Source organism: Emydura macquarii, unplaced genomic scaffold (assembly GCF_026122565.2).
Source record: "Emydura macquarii macquarii isolate MOO-44397 ecotype Brisbane River unplaced genomic scaffold, CSIRO-AGI_Emac_v2 contig_1876, whole genome shotgun sequence".
In the NCBI taxonomy this organism is placed as follows: Eukaryota; Metazoa; Chordata; order Testudines; family Chelidae; genus Emydura; species Emydura macquarii.
This window is the reverse complement of record NW_027132013.1, coordinates 17,633,857-17,657,995: the sequence shown is the minus strand read 5'-3', so window position 1 is coordinate 17,657,995 and position 24,139 is coordinate 17,633,857. Positions and strand designations below refer to the sequence as shown.

At 42.9% G+C, this 24,139-nt stretch overlaps 1 protein-coding gene across 1 annotated transcript in view; it reads right to left on the bottom strand.

Moving 5' to 3' along the window:
- The window catches only part of SUSD6 (sushi domain containing 6), a 112,917-nt gene that overhangs the window by 53,612 nt on the left and 35,166 nt on the right, over positions 1-24,139 (bottom strand). Inside the window, exon 2 of the mRNA XM_067557817.1 lies at positions 12,740-12,922. Within this exon, the coding sequence (XP_067413918.1) occupies positions 12,740-12,860 (121 nt within the window). The 5' untranslated portion in view covers positions 12,861-12,922. The remainder of the gene's footprint in view (positions 1-12,739; positions 12,923-24,139) is intronic.

Genomic DNA, 24,139 nt, shown 5'->3' with positions numbered 1-24,139 from the left:
TGGGTTGTGATGACACAAAGGCATCCTCCAGTGATGGCATTTATCTTCCATTTAAAAAAAATAAAATAAAAAAGGCATTTTTGGGCCTAAACAGGCTGATGATCCCTTTTTCCTTTAAAAGGAAAAAACAAAAACAGGATCTGATACAAAAACGAGCATCAATAAGCGGCAACTCTGTTGCAGAGATCAGTCCTGGATTCTGCTCTCAAGTAGGGAGTAAAGATTTCCTCCACTGAACTAAGAAGCATGGCTAAGTGCAGGAAACAGGGCATGCAAAATTTAAGAAGGTTCCTTGGTTACTGTACCACTTAATTTCCTGGCTTCTACTCCCTCTAGAGCTTTGTCGTCTAACAGTCCACACTTACAAATAAATGCAGCACTCCTTTGCTCCCATGAACACCAGGACTGCAAAGGCGGCAGTCATGCAAGTACATAGCATTGAAGCACTTCCAGCTGTTGGCAGTTCCCATGTATGGAAAACACTGGGGCACAAGTGAAAGCTTCCTCAACATGCTGGCAGCACAGTTACCTCTGTGACAAAGCATTCTCTATTATCTTTCCCACAACCTCTTTCCTCATCTCTATGCCTCCAACACACTCTCCCTGCTTTCCTTCCACAAAGAGCATAAAAGAGTGGCCATACTGGGGGTCAGACCAATGGCTCATCGTATCCTGTCTTCCGACAGTGGCCAGTCCCAGATGCTTCAGAAGGAATGAACAGAACAGGGCAATGTAACTGATTGATCCATCCCCTATGGTCCAGTCCCAGCTTCTGCAAGTCAGAGGCTTAGGGACACCTGGAGCATGAGGTCATGTCCCTGACCATCTTGGCTAATAGCCATTGATGGACCTACCCTCCATGAACTTATCTAGTTCTTTTTTGAACCCAGTTTACTTTTGGCCTTCACAATACTCCCTGGCGTCGAGTCCCACAGGCTGACTATGTGTTGTGTGAAGAAGTACTTCCTTATGTGTGTTTTAAATCTGCTGACTATTAATTTATTTGGGTGGACCCTGGTTCTTGTTATGTGATGGGGTAAACAACACTTTCTTATTCACTGTCTCCACACCATGCATGATTTTATAAACTTCTATCATGTCTTTCCTTAGTTGTCTCTTTTCCAAACTGACCAGTCTGTCTTTTAAAATGTCTCCTCATATGGAAGCTGTTCCGTATTGCTAATCATTTTTGTTGCCCTTCTCTGAACTTTCTCCAGTTCTAATATATCTTTTTTGAACTAGGGTGACCAGAAATATGCTATATCAAGGTGTGGGCGTACCATATAATGGCATTATATTTTCTGTCTTATCTCTCTCTTTCCTAAGGGTTCCTAACATCCTTAACATTCTAACAGTTCCTAACTGTACTAACAAAAGGGGACTGCATAGCCCATGCATTCTCTCTCTGCTTAGATACAAGATTTCAGTGGGATCCACGTAGCATACTCTACAGTTACTCCATCCAACGCTCTACCATGCTGCTATACCTACAGGGTGACTCACTCCCCTTTCAAAAAACTTCCATAGCATTCCTTTCGGGGCCAGAAGTGTGCAATTCATTCATTCTCCAGATACATCCCAGCTCCCTGTGGAACCAGAGGCTCAGCTGCCTGAGGGGAAATGCTGGTTGTAAGGAAAAGACGTCTGAAAGGTTTTTCTTGAGAGACCAATACTTTGGTAAAAAATACTTGAGCCCTTTACAGGCTTTAGCAGTAGGTTTCAATTTTCCTAGTGTGAACACAAGCTAAATCTTGATCTGGTAACACAAATGTTTCCCGCCTCTGTGACTGCCACTCTGTTTAGATAGGGATCACTAGCAGCACTTCTAGCATTAGATGTTAGAAGAGCTTCTAGTGTTTAACCTACCCTAAGAGGGCTTGAAGAGACCAGGGTAGGGTGGGGAAAAGAAAGAATAGTTCAGGCAACAGGGAAGAAAGAGGCCAAAACTGTGGAATATCTGTTCTATTTGACACATAGGAGCTCAGGACATAAAAGACTGGAAGGAATCTCCTGGGCCATGGAGTCCAGTCTCTTGCTGTTGCAAGCAGTCCTATCATAAATCCAGCACTTCAGCTGCCAGAAGAGGCAATTCAGGCATCAAAAGGGAAAGAAGTGATGGGGGAGTGACCAAATTATGTGTAAAAAATTGTCCTACTTGGGTTACCGTATTTCGAGTTTCATTGGCAGGATATGGTGTTGGCCCAATACTGTTTTCATGAAATACATGAGAGAACAGAGCCACAAACACCCCCACTTCCTACCAAGAGGCCCTTCAGCCTGACATATTGTAACTTTAATCAAAAGTTAAAACCTCAACTGACTTATTGTTCTACCCTTTTAAATGTTCACTTCAGCCTTTTTTTTTTAAATATCCATTTACTGCATAATAATTCAAGTCTGTCTCTACTTTCTATAATTTTATTTGTTTTAAGATTTGTAAAACCACTCCACTGACCATTTTATCTGTTAATTTTATCCACCTTCCATATATTTGTAAAAACCCTATTTTAAGTATAAAAAGCCACACTGTGAAATGTAATATACCTACCTAATTATGAAAGACACTGGCAAAAATGAAATAACGTTTGCTTTAAAAATCTGTGAATTCTTCAGCTAAGAGTTGGCACTGAGTGATTGAAGTGTGACTGGTTGAGCAACTGAGGTGGGTGTAGACTGGGAGACTGATTGAACAATTGATCTAAGCAAGGGATGTGGAAACAGAGGAAGAAAACACCAGCCTCACGTAAAACGTTTGAGGGAAGAAGAAAGGAGCGAAGAGAACAACTTTTACCACTCAACTGGCTGAAGAGGAGCCCACCCTGATAACTCTGGAGTCAGCCCACTTCAAAGGACAAAATCTGATAAGGCTTGCAACAATGTGGGTGATTAAGGATCACACCAAATGCAGATGCAGCATGACAGAGCAAAACCCCATAGACTTACATGAGGTCTTTTCCCTATAAATTGGGACAGAAAGATGAACGCTGGAGGTTCGGGTCTACATCACCACACCATCCAGGAGTACTGATGAGCAAGGTTCTGCCGATGCACCTCACCCTCATGCTACAGTCACCTGGCCAGTGACTACCACGAGCACCAAGAGGCTGGTAACTATAACATCTGTGAGACTCCTATGTATGTTTGTCTGTCTCCCTGTCTGTGTATGCCTGTCAGTGTTTGAGAGAGTGAATGAAAGTACCAATTGAAACATGTGTCAACTAAGTATATTTTATTAAAAAAATCTCTGTAATTGGAGTATTGATACAATGTTGATACTGTTTTCCTAGTATTTACATTGATACTATTTCACTAAGTAAAGAATATTGATGTTGTTACAGTGTTGATACTTTTTATTGATACTATTTACCAAATTTCTGTATTCACAATAAAAGTGGCTTGTTACCTTATCCCCTGAAAAAGGTCCTGTGATATGTTATTTGTATAACAATGGTTCCACAAGTTATAGAACCAAATCCAAACTTGAGAATATTTTCAAATTGTGGTGCTCAATAAGAAAACAGAGAAAGAAAGGGCCAGGAGCCAGGATTATCCCACATCATAAGTTTACAAGGGAGAGGAGTGTGTCTTCAACCTAGTCTGCAGGGAAAATCAAGGAAAAAAATTCTGATGTGCCATCTGTGCACAAGAAAACCAGGACAGAAGTGGACATGCACTTGCTTGGGAAGAGGTGTTAGCCTTCATGCCTTCTCTAGAGTACTCTTTGGTTTCTAACTTCCACAAGCTCTAACAGGCTGGCCCAGTTGGTCCCAGTCTAACTATTGTTCAGCTAATGAGTCTAGAGAGACAGGATCCTCAGCCAACACAGGTATTGCCAGCAGTTACAGTCGCACTAACTCTAAGCATATTGAGGACTCTAGTACCACTGGGAATAAGATTTAAATATCTTATTAAGTCACATTTAAGAAATTGAGGTGCCCATTCCTTCTTCCCCTCCTTCCCTCCTATCCTCCTCCCTGAAGACTATGGCAGAGTGAGCAATAAGACAACCTTTCTGTATCCTACATACAAAGAATCCGACAGGAAAATTTCAGGCAGAGCAGCTCAAGTGTTAATGGGAGTTTGGTGGGGAAAGGGATTATGCCAAAATCTGTCTAATAGAGAATAGGACATATGTTCAATTATTTATCTACTTGCCATAATAATAAACCTTCTGTAACTTGCATGAGGGAAATGTTTAACCAGAAAGACCAGTTCTGATCCACAGTAAAGAAATTAAGCAACTACTATCAACTCATAGTCAATCTATGTAACCTGGCACCTTTGGCAATTAGCCCTTCTTGTTTTGATGAAAGGTTTTTTTGCCTCAGCTTGTCCTTACTACCTCCATCTTTTGTGCAGACTCTCTGCATTGTTTTTCCTTCCTTAGCCAAAATAAACCGCATATAGATAGTCCTTAAAGATCAGCTACAAACCAGTGAAGGTCACCCCCTCACACCCCAAAGAAGACTGGTGCATAAACACAAGACATACTGTCACTAACATTCCTAATAGTTTCATCTGAATATAGGGTTTTTATTTTGGAACAGGTCAATAGTGGCCATGTAGTAAGAGCCAAGCCTGAAGAGACCGGAACAGGAAGACTCTGTTTGAGAGGACAGCAGCAGGTTCCCTAGGAGAGTGTCAGAATTGGACAATTAGTTCTAAAGACTAATTTATAGTTACGGTTTATCATCTGTTTTCTTATTATCCTTCAGTTCTCTTTACTAAAGTAATCTAAATTAGGTTTCCTAATTGGCATAGTCTTGCCATAGATTGTGTGTCTACAGTTCAAGTTTCACAACTTTGAGAGCACACACAAACCAAAAAAAAAATACTTTATCGTAACTGATACTTTTGGGAAGGATAGATGGTCAGTCTCTGGGAGGCATCACTTGGCCTCCTCCCTGAACAGGCGAAGTGAGGAGCAAGTGACAACCTTGTTTACTAAGGTTAAGAAATTCAGGCTGCCACTCCAATTTCAGGGGTGTTCCATTAGAAGTCTGTTGCAGCAGTCTGACCACAAAAAAAAAAAGGTAGAATAAAAAGTGTCATGTCACCCTACAGACCAATAAATGCTCTATGTGTTCTGATGCACTATTTATTGAGTCATTCACAAGTCAACATTCTGTACTACCACCGTATTTTTCCTCTGAAGATCTCAAAGTGCTTCGCAAACAGACTACATTGATCTCACTCCCCAAATTAGGCAAAAGAGTATCTTCCACCATTTTACAGATGATAAAACCGAGACAGAGGGTTAGTGACTTGTCCAAGGCTGTACAGCCAGTCAAGGATCTTGGCACCTATTTAAGCCACTAAACTCCTCCTCATTTTTCATCAGAATGCAGCAGAATTACAAACAAGTTTACATACATTAGCTAAGCCCATAAAGGACACAGGGAGATTTAATAAACGACTGTTACCATGGCTTTATTAAGTCTTCCAATTTGAATTTGCAAGATGAAGCAAATTTTGTGGCTGGTTCAGTTTAACAGAATTTTAATAAAATCAATTCAAGTCTTGCTTGAATCATCAAGAGTATGTTTGAGTGGTCTCGTTCCGGTCTCTTATATACCAGTTTCCTCCTAAACCAAGCCGCCATAAAAATTGGCACTGTTACCATCATGTGTATGATCAGTGATCCATTGCTGTACACTCTAAACCTCTGTATTATATTTCCAGTTTGTGTGCTCTCCTTTGCAAAACACCCCATGGGTCACCCCTCCCTGCCTCTGCTTCTTGTCCCACTGCCAAGTTTCCTTCTCTTTCCAGGGTGCTGTATCTCATCTTCTTTGGCTGATTTTGTAGTTACTTTAAAAACACTTACTGGATTTTCTGGCATTATTAGCATGACTGGAGGGTCTTTTTTTGCCCTGAAGTGAAACAAGCAAATTTGGACTGAGGAGCATTTGCACAGTTCCATGAAGGAAGTTTATGCCTCACACCTTCATACATTGTTCTTGCCTGTCTAGCCAGCCAGTGCTATTACGACCACTAAATAATTCACCCACAACTGCATGAACTTTATGTTTTAATTTAGCATAATTATAGTGGCAAAGCAATCTTCTGCTTGCTATTCCTCTGGAACGGGTACAAAGCAGAGAGAATCCCTTAATGCCTCAGATGTGTTCTCACAAAACAAAACAGGAATAATGAGTTAGCTGTTCCACAGGATGCAAACATCACTTAGCAGTATCCAAGAGCCTCCGCATGGAATAACCTTAGCATTGAATAGGCCTTAGAACAGCAATCTTTCCATTTGCCATCAGAAGACATATACAGGAATGGCATCTACTCAGTTCTTAGGCGTTTGAGCCTGAATATACAATCATAAGTGGTGATTTTAAAAACAGGTAGCTTGTTATACGGTACTTACATTGTCTAGTCACCAGTAAAGATTTTTTTTTTTTTTTTTTTTTTTTTTTTTTAAAACTGAAATAAAAATAGGTTTGGGCTCACCAGGTCTGTCCTAATGTGTTTTTAAGCTTTAACGTTAAGCTCCTTGCTTTATGGATATTGACATTTGCTTAATTCAGCATTTTTAAAACAGTGCTCCAATTACCTTGGAGAGTAGAACTTCTCAGTGTATTTTCTGATACCAGTTAATGATCTCACCAGCGAGTGACACACCAAAGATTGCCAATATAAAATGATTGGGTGTTTTGCCTCCTAGAAAGAGGATGCCATTCCAGTCACGTGTGATAGGAAGCTTTGGGAACTACGCCCTAAGTTAAGCATTCATTGTTGCCTTTCCAAAAATAGACCTGCCAGAAAAGCCACTTCTGTGTTTGAGTTATGAACACAAGGCTCTTGGGAGTTCAGGAGCAGTTCTAAAGGGTGAGGAACAAACATTTATATGAAGCAACTTTACAAAGGGTTGAGAAGTTGTGTTTAAAAAGAATTTTTGTTCCTCACACACGCAGGAGAAAGCACCCCAGCTCTGTATCTTGGCCATATTCCAGATGCATCCTATATAGAAATGGAATCAGTTAGGGCAGGAATTCAAGTGCCAAATTTCTGGAATGCTATTTCTGTCTTCAGCTTCCACAGTCTCCTCTCATTGGGGCTTTGAGAACTTGCTAGTAGGAGAGCAGATCCAGAAAGAGCAGAAAAGGAAACTTTCCCTGGTATAAACCCACAGAGTATGCTTAGGAGTCCACTGTTCTTCCCTCAAAGCCACGGGAAGGGGCTGTGAAGTAGGATAGGTATTTCTGAAGATTAGAAGACCCATTCTATCCCCCTCTTCTGACAGACTGCTTGAGCATCCCTCTCCAAATGCACTGGCTTCCAGTCAGCCCCAGTTGTACTTGTTTTGTGTGTTAAGGATATTGCTGAAGTTGAATTTTACTTGAATCAAAGCCCTAAAAGTTCAAAGCTGCTTTCCCCAAACACTGCAACATGCTCAATCACTAAGCAACTGAGCACCTCGAAGCACATTGGGGATATTAGGAGAGATTGCTTGAGCCAGAGTACTGAGAATTTTCCTCAAAATCCATGCATGAATAAAATCCATTTAAAACATAAAGCAGAGGCCAGACACCAGCTGACTGGAAATGGGTCTGTCCTCTATATCCACCCACAGGGCAAGGAAAATGAGTGCTTGTCTAGACATTGATATCTAAAACTACAGGCTGCTGAAGTAACAGTTTGCAGCATATAAAAAGCAAATCTCTACATTTTACACATTGCACAGTATTACATTTAATACTGCAGAAGCCACAGTCTCTACCTTCAATCTCTGAACAGAAGGTGGCATATTGTTTTTACATTTCTAAAAAGACAACCAAGGTAATTCTTGTTCTGTTTGTGGCAGCTGTGACACGACTGTAGCTCTGTCAGCGTGACCACAGGAAGTCTTTACGAAACAAGAACTTATACCATAACACACCCCCATGTCCCTCCAGAGCAATTAAATGAATTATGGGGAGTTTGAAAGAAAGGGTGATGGGAGAAAGAGATGATTTTCCAGCTGAGATGCCTGTGTTCACTGTTTATACCTCTGGATCTCAGCTTCTTGGCAGACTCACTCTCGTTACTCACGACTGACAAGCAGCTGCAGGCGCACCCTCTTGGTTATGTGCCACATTGCCGAGCATCCCTTCTCCTTCTAGCAACTGTCTTTTAAATTCAAAACCAAGATCCCAACTGAAAACTATTTTCAGGATTAGGAAGTAGCGGGAGTAAAACCTCTTGCCCCTTAGCTCCTGAGGAACCTCCTCCACTGCTCCTATCTTTAGGAGCACCTGCAACCTGAAGCTGTTTGTGAGAAGGGTCCCTGAAGAGGTATCGGCAAGGTGGGAGTGGAAAGGAGGGGGGGAACTGAATTGAAGTGAGTATCCCAGTTCCACAGTGTGTAGCACCCAACGATCCAACGTGATCTGGGCCCACATGTGGTAGAAGTTGGATAATCAGTCCGAAAAGAATAGGATCAGAGTCCTAAATTGGTACGCCATCCTTGGGCGCGCCCTCAAAAGTTCCGTTTGGGACCAGAGGATTGCCTTGCTGGTCCAGGGCCTTGGTTGGTAGAAGGCGGAGAGGGTTTCCTTCTGTAATTCCTGCCCCTTTTATGGTTATACTCCTGTCTGGGTGGGGATTGGTAGAACCAAGGTAGGAGTTGTGGTTTGAAATGCTTCCTTTGTGGTGCTGGAGTGTGGAAACCTAAGGACTTTAAAAGTAGCCCGAGAGTCCTTAAGGCTGTGCGGTTTTGAGTCTGTCTGCTCAGAGCACAAAACTGAGCCTTCGAAGGGAAGGTCCTGGATTGTCTGCTGGACCTTGTGTGGGAGGCCTGAGGCTTGTAACTATGAGCTCTGATGCAATGCTACCGCCAATGACATTGTGTGAGCTGCGGTATCCGCCATGTCCAGTGCTGCCTGAAGCGAGGCCCTTGCAACCGCCTTGCCTTCCTCTCTCAGGACTGTGAACTCCACCCTGGAGTCTGATGGGATAGACTCCAAAAACTTTGACATATACCCCCAAGAGTTAAAATTGTATCTAATCAACACTGCCTGCTGGTTTACAATATGGAGCTGGAGCCTCAGAGTAGAGTACGCTTTTCTCCCAAAGAGGTCCAATTTTTTCCACGTACTTTACCTTCGGCGTGGGGCCTTGCCTCTCACATTCATTGGCTGCTGCAACTATGAGTCACCCTGGTGGGGGAGGAATATAGAGATATTCATGGAAGGTACAAAATATTTTCTCTCTACGCTCTTTGCGGTTAGAGGGAGGGAAGCCGGGGTCTACCATAGGTGACTTTGCTGTGTCACAAATGATCTTTATTAGTGGCAGTGCTACCCTGGATGGGCTCGCAGGGGCTAGGATGTCTACCATAGGGTCTGTGTTGTCGGAGACCTACTCAATTTGGAGCCCCAAATTCTGCGCCACCATCCTCAAGAACTCCTGATGGACTCGGTTGTCATCTTCAACCGGTGCTGCAGAGGACTCCGCAACTGCTTCGTCTGGGGACGAAGACGATGACGGTCTAACCGGGACAAGTCTCTTGACCTTCTGCTTCCGGAGGGTCCTGCAGTGTCAGCTCCTCGAACTTGGTGCCAGGGTCGACGTCATGCTTGGTGCCGAACGTGGCGTCATATTCAGTGCTGGTTTCAGTACCAAACGGTATAGCACATCCTCCAATCGAGGCGGATGACATTTGCTCCCAGAGGAGAGCGATAGCGACTGTCCCGATTGCGACCCTTGTGCCTGATGGAACGTCCAAGGGGTCCAAAAAGGCCACTGAGCTGGCATTTGCCACTGTGGTGGCCAAAGCATGGGGAAGGGCTGGCCAGTCTCAATCTTCTGGTGCCGCCTCTCTGACTGGTGCCAGCTTCACCTAGAGAAGTAGGACTTTGCTTCAGAGACTGAGCCTGACAACTCACTCCATGGGGACCAGGGTGGTGTGATTCCTGTCAGCGCCAGAGAGCAGTGCCCTGGAGATAGCAACCATGGCATCACAGCCGGCTTTCCCTTGGACAGCACTGGGTGCTTAGTCAGCACTGGTGGTCTGGTGTGCAGAGCACGCTTGCGCCTGGGAGGGGAGGTGGTGCCATGTCCTCTATCAGCTCCCTGGCCATTTCAAAGGTCTCCTGCGTGGAGGGAGCTGTAGGTCCTTCTTGCAGGTCTCCCTAGGTGGGAAGTCTAAATGCACCAGACTTGACGGACCCCTTCCTGGGGCTGGAGTCAACAGTACCGCATCCGAGGTGGTGGCACTTGAATGGCCTGACACAGCTTGCACTCCACTTGAGCCCTTACGCCCCACTGTTTTGGGTGTCGGTAAGTGCCCCCGTCCATCTTCCTTTGTTTCTTATGCGGTATAAGGGAATGCAAGCAGTGCCGAGTCCATGAGGTCTCCCTCGGTGCCGATGATCCGTGATGGTGTCAGGGGATTAGTAGACAGCATCCTTCCTCTCTTACGGATGCCAGTGCGCTCCACACTGAAGCGGACATACTTAATGTTGGCTTGGCCAGGCTCGATGCTGAGCATGGCCAGACAGCAGCCTCCACTAGGATGAACATCAATCTGACTCCTCTCCTTTTGTCCTCCGGCAGAATCCCCTGCAGATCTTATAGCGATCCCTGACAGGTCTCTGAGACGTTTACGACAAGTGGTGTGGGGAATTGCTCCTGGGCACAGGCTTTTTGCAAGACTCACACAGTTTAATGCCGGGAGAACGAGGCATGCCCCGGATACAACCCCAATAAGTGGGTTCCTAACTAACTATAACTACAAACTAACTCAAACTATTTGACTATTTACAGATATCAGCTCAAAACAACCACTAGAAAGACACTTGCAAAGCAAGAGAAGATTGATATTCCAGCGATCATCTCGGGCAGTAACTAGGAACTGAAGAGACAGGGGGTTTTTGCAGGGCCCCATATTGGCACCATGAAGGCACGACTTAAGGGGGCTCCAGAGACAACCCTACAGATACCACTAGGGGAAAATCCTGGCTACTGTGCATACGGCATGCACACACACCTACTTGGAATTGACTTGAGCAAGCACTTAAAGAAGAATAGGTAATCATCAAGGTGATCCATCCCGTCGCCCATTCCCAACTTCTGTCAAACAGCAATTCCTGCCCATGTGGCTAATGGCCATTGATGGACCTATCCTCCATGAACTTATCTGGTTCTTTTCTGAAACCCATTATAGCTTGACCTTCACAACATCCTCTGGCAAGGAGTTCCACAGGTTGACTGGTCATTGTGTGAATACTTTTTGTTCATTTTAAACTTGCTGCCTATTTATTTCATTTGGTGACCCCTAGTTTTCATGTTATGAGTAAACAACACTTCATTATTTACTTTCTCCACACCAGTGATGATTTTATAGACTTTTATCATATTCTCCCCTTCACACTCTCTTTTCCAAGCTGAAAAGTCCCAGTCTTATTAATCTCTCCTCATAGGGAAGCTGTTCCATACCCCTAATAATTTTTGTTGCTTTTTTTCTGTACTTTTTCCAATTCTGATTTTTTTTTTTTTTTTTTTTTTTAGATGGGCCAACCAGATCTGCATGCGGTAGTCAAGATGTGGGCGTAACATAGATATATAAATGATATTATCTAGCCCTTTCCTAATGATTCCCAATATTGTTTTTTGACTGCTACTGCACACTGAGTGGATGTTTTCAGAGAACGATCCATGACAGCTCCAAGGTCTCTTTCTTGACTGCTAACAGCTAATTTAAAACCCATCATTTTATATGCATAGTTGGGAACATGTTTTCCAACGTGCATTACTTTGCATTTATCAACATTGAACTGCCATTTTGTTGCCCAGTCACCCAATTTTATGAGATCCCTTTGTAACTCTTCGCAATCTGCTTCCCAATATTTCTCATTCTAGTGGTCACCACTGCAGATCTACATGGTTGTGCAGATCAAAAACCATTTCAGGAAGGCTAGTAATAAAGAGTTGTTACTGACTTTCAACATACACTGTATAAACATATACATAAATGCAACAGAATGGTAATTGATTAGTGAGCTCTGGTATATATCTTTTTTGTGCATTTCCTATACAAATACTACCTCAAGGGTAGGAAGTGATGTATTCTTCAGTACTTTCTCCATTAGCCAGTTTTTTCCATGTTTGCATCTCACCACACTTCAGTCAGAAGAGCATCAAGAAATGAGAGACAAGAGAGATGAGATGAATAGGGGAGTGCTGGAAACATGGTTAACAGAAGGTCAGGGACATGTCAGAAGTTACCAAGCAAGAGAACACAATGAAATCAGTAGATCCCAAACTGCCATCTGTGGAGCATTTGCTGGTCACTTGGTGCTGGCTCTACTTTGTTTCCAGATGTTATCATCACATTAGTAGCAGTAAAAATACATTAAAGCCCTTCCCCGTATTATTTTTCCATGTAAGCTGTTGCTGTAGTTGCCACATCTATGATCACCTATGGTAGCAGAAGAAGTGAACGCACAAACAGGAGGGGAGTAGGGCTACAAGAAAATCTCTATACACTAAGAGGTCAGCACTAGGAAAAAGTGAGAGTGCTTCTAATCAAAATGAAGAGCTTTAAAGGGAGTTAAGAGGCAACAGAAGGAAGAGAAAAAAAATACAGGGATAAGATATGCACTGTTGTACCACCAGCACACACAAAATGGGTTAGCTCATCTCTTGCGTTTTGTCTAATGCTATACAAGAGAAAATTTGCCCCTCGTGTATTTTAAAATGCATTTACCCTGAACACACAGTAAGTAGGTATTGTAAAGGTGTTACTTACCTGAGGCCAGTCCCTCCAAGATGAAAGTACTGAAGATAACTAACGGAAGAAATAATCCATGACCAGTTAAGGCAAGTGGTGATGCTGTTTTGCTCTTTGGTGCTACCATTCCATGGCACATCTTATCCGCCCAAAATATTATTTTTAATCTTACGAGTTCTGGTTGTCTGGGAGTGATTCAATCTGCAACAAAAGAAAAAAAGTGAGGAAGTCAGATCCCTATCAAATTAGAGGGGAAGGAAGTCAAAGAGAAAGAAGCAAAAGTTGCTGCTTGTTTTAATGTTTAGGAACCCCACCATGCGAACTCTTCCATATTTTAAGTGGAGATGGTGGTGGTGATCACAAAAAGACTTGCATGGGAATTGTCAAAAGACTGGCAGAGCTTTTTTTTGGGCTCAAATCTGCTAATATTTAGATGAAGGCAACAGAAATGGTACTTAAATTTTCTCTCTTTCTTTTAGGAAAACCAGACAGACTGTGGCATCTGGAGATGTTGCTCAAAACAGGTAAACCAGTTTAGCTAGACAGCCACTGCTTTAAAAAACGCCTCAAAGAAACAGCCGTCAGACTAGACTAGACAGCAAGGATAAATAAATCAAATGCTCCCTTAGCTACCTGGAGAGACACTGCTAGCCCAACAAGCTGAAGCGCACACACAAACACACTAAGGACTACCTTAAGAAGGAATGTCAAATAGATTCTGATGTCAAAATATCACACCTGTGGATTGCAGAGTGTAGTCAATTAAATTCAAGGATGTGACATCATTCATACCTGTGAATTCAGCCAATAGTTTGTCACCTTTTTCCACAGTCAAAACAAACCAGATTAACAAGAACTGCCCTGACAGCAAAGAGCAGCAGGGAACCAAGGAAGCACAATTCAACCCCCCCATTTCCATGAAGGGAAAGGCTGTGCTATGGGGCATGACTCCATCCAATATGTTATGGCTTCAGATCACAAAATTTACTAGTTTATGTAAATTTAGAGTGATTAGTACACCACTCAGATTTTGTCTCTAAAAATTCTTTAAGGGAAATGAGAATTATAATCCCTGTTGCCCTTTAACTAAAAAAAATACATATATATATTTTACTGTTTTTGCCAGGTGGCCAATGCTATGCGGACACTCATTATGACCCTTTTAATCTCCCACATACTTAAAACTTTCAGAGAGAGATTTTCTTTTGAGGATAAGATCTTCCCATGCCTGGTCTGAACTCAGAGGAATTTTAAATTTGAGAAAAAAACCCTTTGTTATGATTGTTTAGTTCATTGGATGTTCTGATTGTAGGAGTTTTTTGTTTATGTAAAACAGCTCAGCTTCAAAATTTGGATATTTCAGGCTGATTATTCTTCATCAAAAGGAAAAATCCTTTTTATGTTTTGGGGATGAGGAAAGGAAGAAAAAAAAAGTATAAGATTTTAAAAACTTGATATTAGGCATATGTGGCAATCAGTTTGGCTGTCTCTAAGATCCGTGTTACAACAAGTTAGTAACAGCAAACACACACTCCAAGAAATTGAAATTTGTTTTAGCCTGTCTTCAGTTTTTTATTCTGCCACAGAGACAAAATACTAAGTAAGTTAAACAAAGTGACATGATAAACTTAGAGATCACTTGAGAAATTTGGAGGAACATTAGTTGAGCTTTCAGCCAGGTAGCTCAAGCTGGGTATAAGACAGCATTTAAACCACCACATTAACAAGAGGCCTGGGGTGTCTCCAGAGTATAGGCTGCTAGCGTGAGCATATCTGTCTGTTGCACAAGAACAACGCAATCACCATGTCACACTTGCAGCATAAGAATGGGTTCATGATCTTTCCAGGATGAGTATTTGATGCTTGTTCACTCAACTCATTCCTTTCATAGTGCACAAAGGATTAAGATAGTTGCTGCCAGTTACGTGTTAATTTTTTTAGTGTAGATTAGACCACATTTAGAATGAAAATCTTTACTCATGGAGAAAGCTGAGACACACTAAACAAACAGGAACAGAAACCAAACAGCAAGCAAATGTGTTTGTCCCCAGTACAGTCAGATGTACTGCACAAGATTTTTAGGGTGACCATATATCCCAAAGGGAAAACGGGACACCATGCAGGGCTTACCTGAGCCGCCTGCCCACCCCTGTGCAAGGCTGGCCAGAGCTGCCTGGCATCACTGTTCACCCAACCCCTGCCATACTGGGCTGACATTGGCACTCACCCCCTTTCCCCTTCCGAACATTCCTTTGTGCCCACTGGGGGGACAGGCCCCACTTTGGTCAAACTGGGCATTTGTCCCATTTGCTCTTACCATGAACTGATGGTAAGAGCAAATGGGACAAATGCCCGGTTTTGACAAAAAAAAAAAAAGTGGGGTGTCCGGGACAGAGCTTAAAAAGGGGACTGTCCTGGCCAAAATGAGATTTATATTTAAAGAGGCCTAGATACACACTACTCTCTACCATGTAGCCTTTAGTCAGTTTCATTCTTTCATGAGCCACTGATCTGTGCTAAACTAAACTACAGACCCTAGCATTCAATGCTTCATCTTGAGCCAGTGTCTTTTCTGCTTATATCAAGATAAGGCACTGCAATTTTTTCCAGCTCAATGAGACTTTACAACTATACAAGTGTTTAAAATGTGGGGTTTTTTTGTTTTTGTTTTTTTTAAGAGACACCCTCCACTTCAAAGGTAGGTACATCATAGGAAAGCACTGGAGAATGGAGACAGGAGTAAAATCCTAGACATGAATTGTTACTGCCTATTGCTGATCTGGTGACAGGCTGCTACATAGCACAATGCTGCATCTCTCCTTTCTTCCAGGGTCAGCCACTATAGTTTCTCTTCATTTTTTTTTTAATAAGTCATCTCATATGATTGCTGAAAATTTGAGGAAGTATCTGTGTGTCCCAGGGATCTCTTGGTGCAAACCGGCAGACTGTGCAGGGGTGCATAAGAGTTACTGGAATCTCCTGGGTTTGGAATCTCCATAAAATAGTTCAAAGGGTGGCATGTAAGGTCTCTGCTGAAAGCCTGTATCACACCAGTGATCATAATCATTGTGAAATGTATGTATGGATACGTATATACACTGACAATTATGTTCTTAAGGCCTGTGAATTGGAGCTGGTCTCCAAAAGATGATAAATAAGTTGTTTTCAGGCAGGAAGCGCTTATCTGTCTGGCTATACTGTATGCTTCACAATGGCTGCCTATTTACAAACTGAGCAAAATGCTAATCAAAAGATTGTGAAAGCTACAGGGAAGATTCTCCACAAGAAAAACCAAGCAGCAGGGGATGTGCTGCTGACAGACAAAGACAATGGAACCTTGGAACTGTAACTAGAGGCAGAGAAACACCTTGCATCCTTCATCTAGGGGAAGAGTGACCAGCATGCTTGTCTTACGAATTGAGGGTCACAGCCAACCTGGTTCTTAAGTGCTGGAGAAGAAGTTTTGCTTACCCAAAGTCTATCAGAAGGAAAAAGTCTTGTTAACTATCAGAATGATCTAATATGCATGTTATGATTTTATTTTACATGTAACTAGTGGTTTCCAAATATTTCTATTGCGGTCACTTGAATCTCTGTGCTTTGTTAAATAAATGTCTTGTTTTCACTATAAACATATCTAAGCGCTGTGTGAACATGGTGATCAGGTGTATACGGTTTCACTGGAAACAGAGAATCTGGGAATTTGGGGAATGTCCTGTGGACCAAGGGCTGGACATTGTAAGAGTAGTGGTTCTCAAACTTTTTGTATTGGCGACCCCTTTCACACAAAGCCTTTGAGTGCCAATCCGCTTTATATATTAAATATAAAAAATGTGTTTGTTTTTAAACACTATTTTAAATGCTGGAGGTAGAGCAGGGTTGGGGGAGGAGCTGGGCTGGCAAGGCTCGACCTGTCAGCTCCACGCCTGGCTGACAGACCAAACCCTGCTGAACAGGCGCTAGCTGGTCTGCCAGCTCGTGACCCCCACATAACAACTTCGTGACTCCAAGAGGTCGTGACCCCCCATTTGAGAATCCCAGCTCTAGAGAGGTGTGTGGATAGGGTAGCCAGGTGCCTGGTTTTCAACTTCAAAGTCTGGTAAAAAAGGGGACCTGACTGTCCGGTCAGATCTACTGACCAGACACCCAAAGTCTGGTTACTGCGGGTAGGGGAGGCGCCGGGTTATCACCCTCGCCAGCCCCTACTCAGCCAGGGCTGCCTCCTACCTGCCACAGGAGGTTGCAGCTCCAAGCCCCAGGAGAGCCCCTCCAAGCCCCTCCTCTCTGCAGGAGAGTTCCTTCTGACCTGGGGGGCAAGGGGGAGTGTCAGGGGCACAAGGGGAATAGGAGGCAGTGACAGGGATGGGGAAGAAGCACAACGGTGTGCGGGGGGTTCGGCACTACTGCTGGAGTGTCCTGTTTTTAAATATGATGAAGTTGGCAACTCAGGGAGCGTGGAAGACTTGGGGTGTGCCTCTTGCTAACCTGTGTAGGCTATGTGGGGAGCACCTGTGTTGCATGTGGCTAGCAGCACATGTCAGGGAGCCAACCCCCCAGTCCCGTAAGGCACAACCGAGGCTTCCTCATGCTAAGGGCAGGTGGTAGTGAGGTGTCCCACAGCCCCAGCTACCTCCGCAATCTGACAGACGTGGTGCTGCTCTGTAATGATTTATGAACACCCTAGGTCAGCGGTTCCCAACCTTTTCGAGTGTGCGGACCCCTTTTCAACCTCCAAACATTTCGCGGACCACCACATGCTACTAGTTTTATTTTAAAATTGTACATTTTCTTGGTGAGGATGTTATTTTTCCTTTTCCGCAGACCCCCTGTAGTAGCCTCGTGGAAGACAGGGGTCCATGGACCACAGATTGGGAACCGCTGCTGTAGGCTGATCTGGCTACTGGGATGACGTTTACTGTATGAATATGTTGGTTAAATTTAACTGAGGGGGCATGGGAGGGTTGGGAAAGAGTTCTGAGAAAAATAAGTAGGAAATGAAACAATGGCTCTAGATAAGCCACACACCCAAAACCCCTAGTAAACATTTCAAGTTTGTGGAGTTATAAATAACTCGAAATGCTACTGCTGCTCACAATTAGCCAGTTCTTTTTAAAAAAAACCAACCAAACTAAATCTGTAATGTGTAATGTGGGCTGTGCCTCTTTTTAATATGACCACTTTAAATTTGAAATGTGCCATACAGCAACTCTTTTTATTATATATAGGTTTCTTAATATGCTTTTTTATTTTAAAGAGGAACAGTTACTGAAAATGGACAATAAAGTTGGAATCTGTCTTCCCCATTTATGAAATCAACATCTACACACCTTTTCAAGGAATGCTATGCACACAGAAGAAAAAAAAACCACAACTCTGCCATTTCCTGGTTTTAGTTTCACACCAGCCAATATATGATCTTCCGTAGTTCATGACTGACTATGCTGAAACTTCAGTTTCAAGCAGCATATCCCATTGGTCAGCACTAAAATCTCACGCACACATATACACGCGCACACTTCCCAATGAACATAAATGGAAATGACTCAGCTGCTCTGATAGTGTATTAGTAGTTGCTACAATGATCTTCTCCTAGTGCAGGCATTTAATTCCACTGAAACCGTGTATAACATTTCATGCACTGGAAATAGCTTAATATATTTTCAGAGGAGTGTATGTGGCAAAAGCTTTTCTGAGATAACTGCTGGTTCATTTCTCTTCTAGAACTTTAGAAGCTATCAATTCTTATCCCTCATCCCCTAGAGGGTTATTCTCCCTTACTTGCTTTCCAAGCTCTCTCAATCATTTGCTAGTCTAACATTTCACAAAGACAGTACTCATGGGTCTCTTGGGGAAGTGCTCTTTGAATTGCCATGGGATCATAGGTCATGAGAAAAGGGCCCAAAGCAGATGAGACTAGTTCTGGCGCTCTGAGGACACGAGGGGAGAAGGAGTTTGACGTTGTCTGGGTTGTCTAATAGGGAGATGTTCTACGTCACTGTTTTGGAACACTTGAAACAGATTGAGTCTTTAACCTTAATTCTGTTTTAATAATTGTTTGGAAAAGCACTTGGTATGTCTGGAATGTCCACTTTTCAATATCACATGAGAGATCCACATGGATATAATGAACAAAATCCTCTCACACATCAGAATTTAACCAGTTAGCCTCCTTCAAATAAATATTTATAACGTAATCATACCTTGAAGGCACACAGTGGAGAGTGTGTTTCTCATATATGAATTCTGGGTGTACACAGCATTCCTTCTGAAAAAACCCACAAAGACCCTTCTTGCCTTATAGCCACATTGCAGGTGACGCCTAAAGCAAACAAATGTGGTGCAGAAGATTTTAACCACCACATCCAGTTACAAAGAACAAGAATCCAGCTATTTTTAAAATAAGTGCTCAAAATAAGAATTTTACAGAAAGGCAAGTCATCTCAGCATTTAAAACTGTTCAATTAACCACAGTAAGAATTAAACCAATAGAGTTACTTAAAACAGCTTTAAAATAGCCTTATTTTTCACTAGTTTGAAACTGAACATGGCTTTTCTCAACACTAAACCGCTTCATGAGACAGCCTCTGATCCTACCACCAGCTACAATGCTACTTCAATTCAGAGGGCAGTCCCCATTGAGACACAAGCCTGGTCTATACATAAAATTTGAGCAACATAGCTAGGTTGACCTAAGACAATGACAAATTTCACACCCTGAGCACCATAGGTAGGTTGACCTAACACCCAGGGCTGGTTCTCACTGACTGCGCGATTCAGCGGCAGTCGACGGGAGTTACGTAAACTACGCAGAGTAGTTTGCGTAACTGACGTCAACTGCTCAGCTTCCCTTCTGCGCGCTGTTCACACTGCGCTACGCTACTTGAGGGGGTGGACTTACTCAGTTAACTTCCTGATTGACTGAGCAGGTCTCACTGACCACTCAATCGATTCTGAAAGATTGATCTGGCGGCGGCGATTTTGCTGCCGTCAGTGTAAACGTAGCCTCAGTGTAGTTGCAGTTGAGTCAACAGAAGGATTTTTCCATCAACCTAGCTACCATCTCGGAGGTGGATTACCTACATCAAAGGAAATCCTGCTTCCACCGATGTAGGAAGCACCTACACTTAGGCACTACAGCGGCGCAGTGGCTGTAAACGTACCCACACAACAGCCTGCCTAATTACTGAATGGAGTTACTAAAATGATGACTGGTATTTGTAAGATGTTGCACTAGGAAGGAAAAGCTTTGTCTGGTACTACAAACAGCTAATCTTCAGGACTAATTTCACAGAATTTGAGTGAAAAGTTACAGCCACGAGGGTTCTGTTGCAAGTGGTCTTACAAGTATTAGTGATAAGGGGAAGGAAAGTTATGGGCAACATGTATTGTAATTGAGATGTCTTATGAATCAGCTCATCTATATCACTGCAGAATTACGAACAATTACCAAGAACTCTACACCGAAGGATCATTATACCCACCAATGAATGGCAGCCAACTTTTGGAGAATTAAGGAAGGTTACCTAGATTCACCTTTTTTAATATATTGAGCAACAACATAAGTAAACCATGTGGGAGTTTAATTTAGGGATTGGGGGAGCAACACAAAATTACTCTTGCAGTCCTCTCCAGTTGATTTCTTTTAAAACATGCTTTTATTTTGAAGAAAATTCCCTTTGAAACTATTGTTTCAGCTTTTTTTCTCCCCCTCACCACACTGCATCAGAGAGGCTAGGTTTCATATTTCCAGCTTAATCAATCCAACAGTACATTTGCAGAAGGCCATATTCACAAAATGTTCCAGAGCACTTTCCAAAAATAATAAGACCTAAATCAAAAATCACAATCTAACAGAGGGCTTCAGGGAAGGAGAATGAAAAAGACCCAATGAGAAGACAGAGAACCTCTTGAAAGCCTATACAAGTGTGAGAAGGTACTTACTAACAGGAAAAGGATTCTGAAGCAATGTTGGACTGGCATGTTGATTTGCATACACCTTCCCACACTGCTCTTCTAGTTTATACAGCTGTGCAGATTTCAGTTTCAGGAAACAAAACCACAAGGTCTATGCGTAATGAAGGCTGGCATTATGAGATGAACTGTTAAATATGCTCCTCCCCACCTTCTGAACTTTGTACTTCTGTTTCAACATATATGGTATCTCTTTTCATGGTAATGCTGCATTATAGCTAAGAAAGGGCGCCTGACTGGGAAATCCTTTTGTTATGAAAGCTTCCTAAACCAGCTTGCCTTACTAAGCAGCAGTCATACCTAGGAAAGAGGATGGCACTCCTTTACAGATACAGTAAAAATACAGCTGAAAGCAACAGTTTTAAGTACAAAGTGAGTCTAAGGACTGCTGTTCCAATTTCCAGACATGAAAACATCCACACTTTCACTTCTCAAAAGGGCAGAGAAAATTTTTCAAAGAGCAATTAATTTAATATTCTGAGACAGTTTTTAGGAAAGGCTCATACAGTATGTTCAAATATCAGGCATTTCAAACCCAATTAAAAAGGGAAATTGTCAGCACTGGAGTCAGTTTTTTTAAATACCATCACCTTTGATTGTTAGAACAAGCAATTTCAAAAATCTAGTTTTTCCACCATCTAGTTTTATTGACCAAGTTAAATGAATCGCAGAAGAAAACACAAGTTTCACATTCTGGTTCTGAAGCATGAGATCATGCTGCTTGGTTTAGGATTCTAACACTGCATGTAAATGTATTAAAGAAAAAACTTTCATTGAAATAAAAACATATCAAAAAACCTAAAATGCTACGGTGTTTAATAAACATTTGTATTTTGCATCAAACTACCTGGCATTGTCCTTCCCTTGCGGCTGCTCGCATATGTACATGCCTCATGACTCAATATGTTTCAGTTTATTAGCATGCACAAATCTTCATAAAAGATACATAGTGATGAAGAGTGACCACAGCAGTAGCTGGTGCATTTTGCTTTGCTGGACATAGCCAATTGGCTGTTTTTTCAGTGCAGCACATTCAAAAGAGAACAGAATTCTGCATGCAAAAACGAGAGTCCTGTAGCACCATAAAGACTAACAAATTTCTGCGGGCATAAGCTTTCGTGGGCTGCAGCCCACTTCGTCAGATGCATGAAGTGCAAATCACAGTTAGGAGGTATATATATACATCCAAGGGTAAGAAACCTAACAATGGGGAAGGCAAGTGCTAACAAAGTCAATTCAATTAGGGTAGATGAGGCCTATTCACAACCGTTGTATCTTATAAGCTGGGTCAAATTTTTGCTGCCCTACCTTCCAAATATTGGCGGAAATGGGGATGGAAAGCCCAGAACAGAGTAAGAAAACAGGCCACACCAGAGAAGAGATGGACACAACTGCTTTTGTTTGTTCCTCTGTTCACCGCTATATTATTACATAGGGAGGATTTGAGTATTAGCAGGCCACATCAAGGGAGGACAAGCAGTAACAACATTACAGGAAACAGCAACATTTTCAACTGCCTTCTTTCAAATGTGCATTCATCAAGAAGCATGCCACTTATTCCTGGAGTATGCCTCATACCATTTTATAACCACAAGAGGCTACTCCGCATGCAGCCAGAATTCTGAAAAGTCTCTAGAATTGAATAATTCAGACGATCAGGAAGAGACATGAGAGTTCAGAAAGCATGGACTATTAAATCTCATACTTCTGTTTTGTTTTCTAATGAGATCACTTAGGAGCAGACAGCCAGGTTGACTCTGACTGTCCTGATCCTTCATGCCAGTGTTACACAAGATTAGATTTTCTTTTGAAATGCCAAAAAGAGCACAGACAATAGATAAGAGAATAGCATAGGACAAGCTTCCTGAATGCTGCAAAGAGCAGCTAAAGGTGGGGCTTTGTGTCAGCCACACACTAAAAGGCCTTGTCTACACTTAAGTCGAACTATATTAGGGTAACTTTACAACCACTGCTGTAATTACAGCTGTGGCTCAGGTCCGCACTGCCCTCCTTGGGTTGGTGGACTGCGTCCTCACCAGGAGCATTTCAACCAACCTAAGGGGCAGTGCGGGGAGCTGAGAGCCCCGCTTCCCGGGCAGGCTCCCTGTGGGCTGCCCCCCACTCCCCTTTTCCTGCCAGGAGCCAGAAGAAGCCGTAGGGGGACTTCTCCTCCCTCCCCCTTTTCCTGCCAGGAGAAACCAGGCAGCGCTTCTCCTTTCCCAGCTCTCCTCCAGAACAGGCAGCCATGTCAATTTCATGGCTCAGCCATGTAACTGACAAGGCTGCCCCAGTGGGGAGCAGGTGGAGAAGCACCCAGACTTCTGGCCCTGGCTCCCAGCCTAAAGCAGAGACCAGCTGCCTGGGTTCCCCCGCCCCTCCCCTGCAGCCTTGTCAATTACAGGACCTAGCTGTGAAATTGACATTGCTGCCAGCTTCTAGCAGGAAGCAGCCCAGGCTTGGGTTTTCTTGTCAATTTCACAACTACAGCAGAGTGGTGAAACTGACAAGAATGACAGCCTCACAGTCAATGTAAGGGGATGCAGTGTCTACATTGACACTGTGTCACCCTAACTAAGCTGATAAGCTCTACACCTCTGGTTGAGATGGTTTTATTTTGTTGAAGAAACAGGGCAGTTTTGCCTACAGTTGATTGCAGTGTGTACACCAGCACTGTTTTGTCGACCAAATCTGACTTTGGTCGACAAAAAACTTATCCATGGTGAAAGATGCTGCTCATGTATGCAGCTTAACAGTTTCAGAGCTGCCCAACAAACCATGCTTGGGCAAAACTTGCCCCTAGTCCATACTAATACATCTGGTACTCCCTCTATTTCTATAGGCCTAAGTTCTACAGCACAGAATGTGGTAGCATACCTGTAAATGTCAATGTACTGTGGTAACATCATATGCATTTCTGCAGCAATGCCAACTCTCTAACTCCCTGGGAATGCTGGCAGGTAGGCATCCAGGCAAATCTCAAGGTATACCGTATCTAAAATCCAGGCAATCAGAGGAAAACTAGCCTCAACTGGTTTGTGTGCTTTCCAGGATTGTTAATGCAAAAACTTCTTGCAAACTTTATGGCGCCTCAACAGCTCTCATACTCAGTGTTAGCAGAATGTGCGGGTGTGTGTTCATATATCATAATGCCAACAATCTCTTCTCCCTTTTCTTCCCCCCGTACCCAATACACTCACATAAGAGGAAATCTGGGAGCAGAGCAGAAGAACAAGAGATAACTGGCAGCAGGTAGATCTGACACTTTTTAGCTCAATAGGAAATGGACAGTGCCTCTAACCCATGTTAAAGAGGCAAAAAAACTGAAGCAAGGAATCTATACATAATGCCTATGTCCCTTCTTAGGCAGGCATGCTAAAGCAGTCCCTTACTCTCTACGGTACGTCTACACTGCAGCTGAGGCGAGTCTCCTAACTGGGTAGACAGACT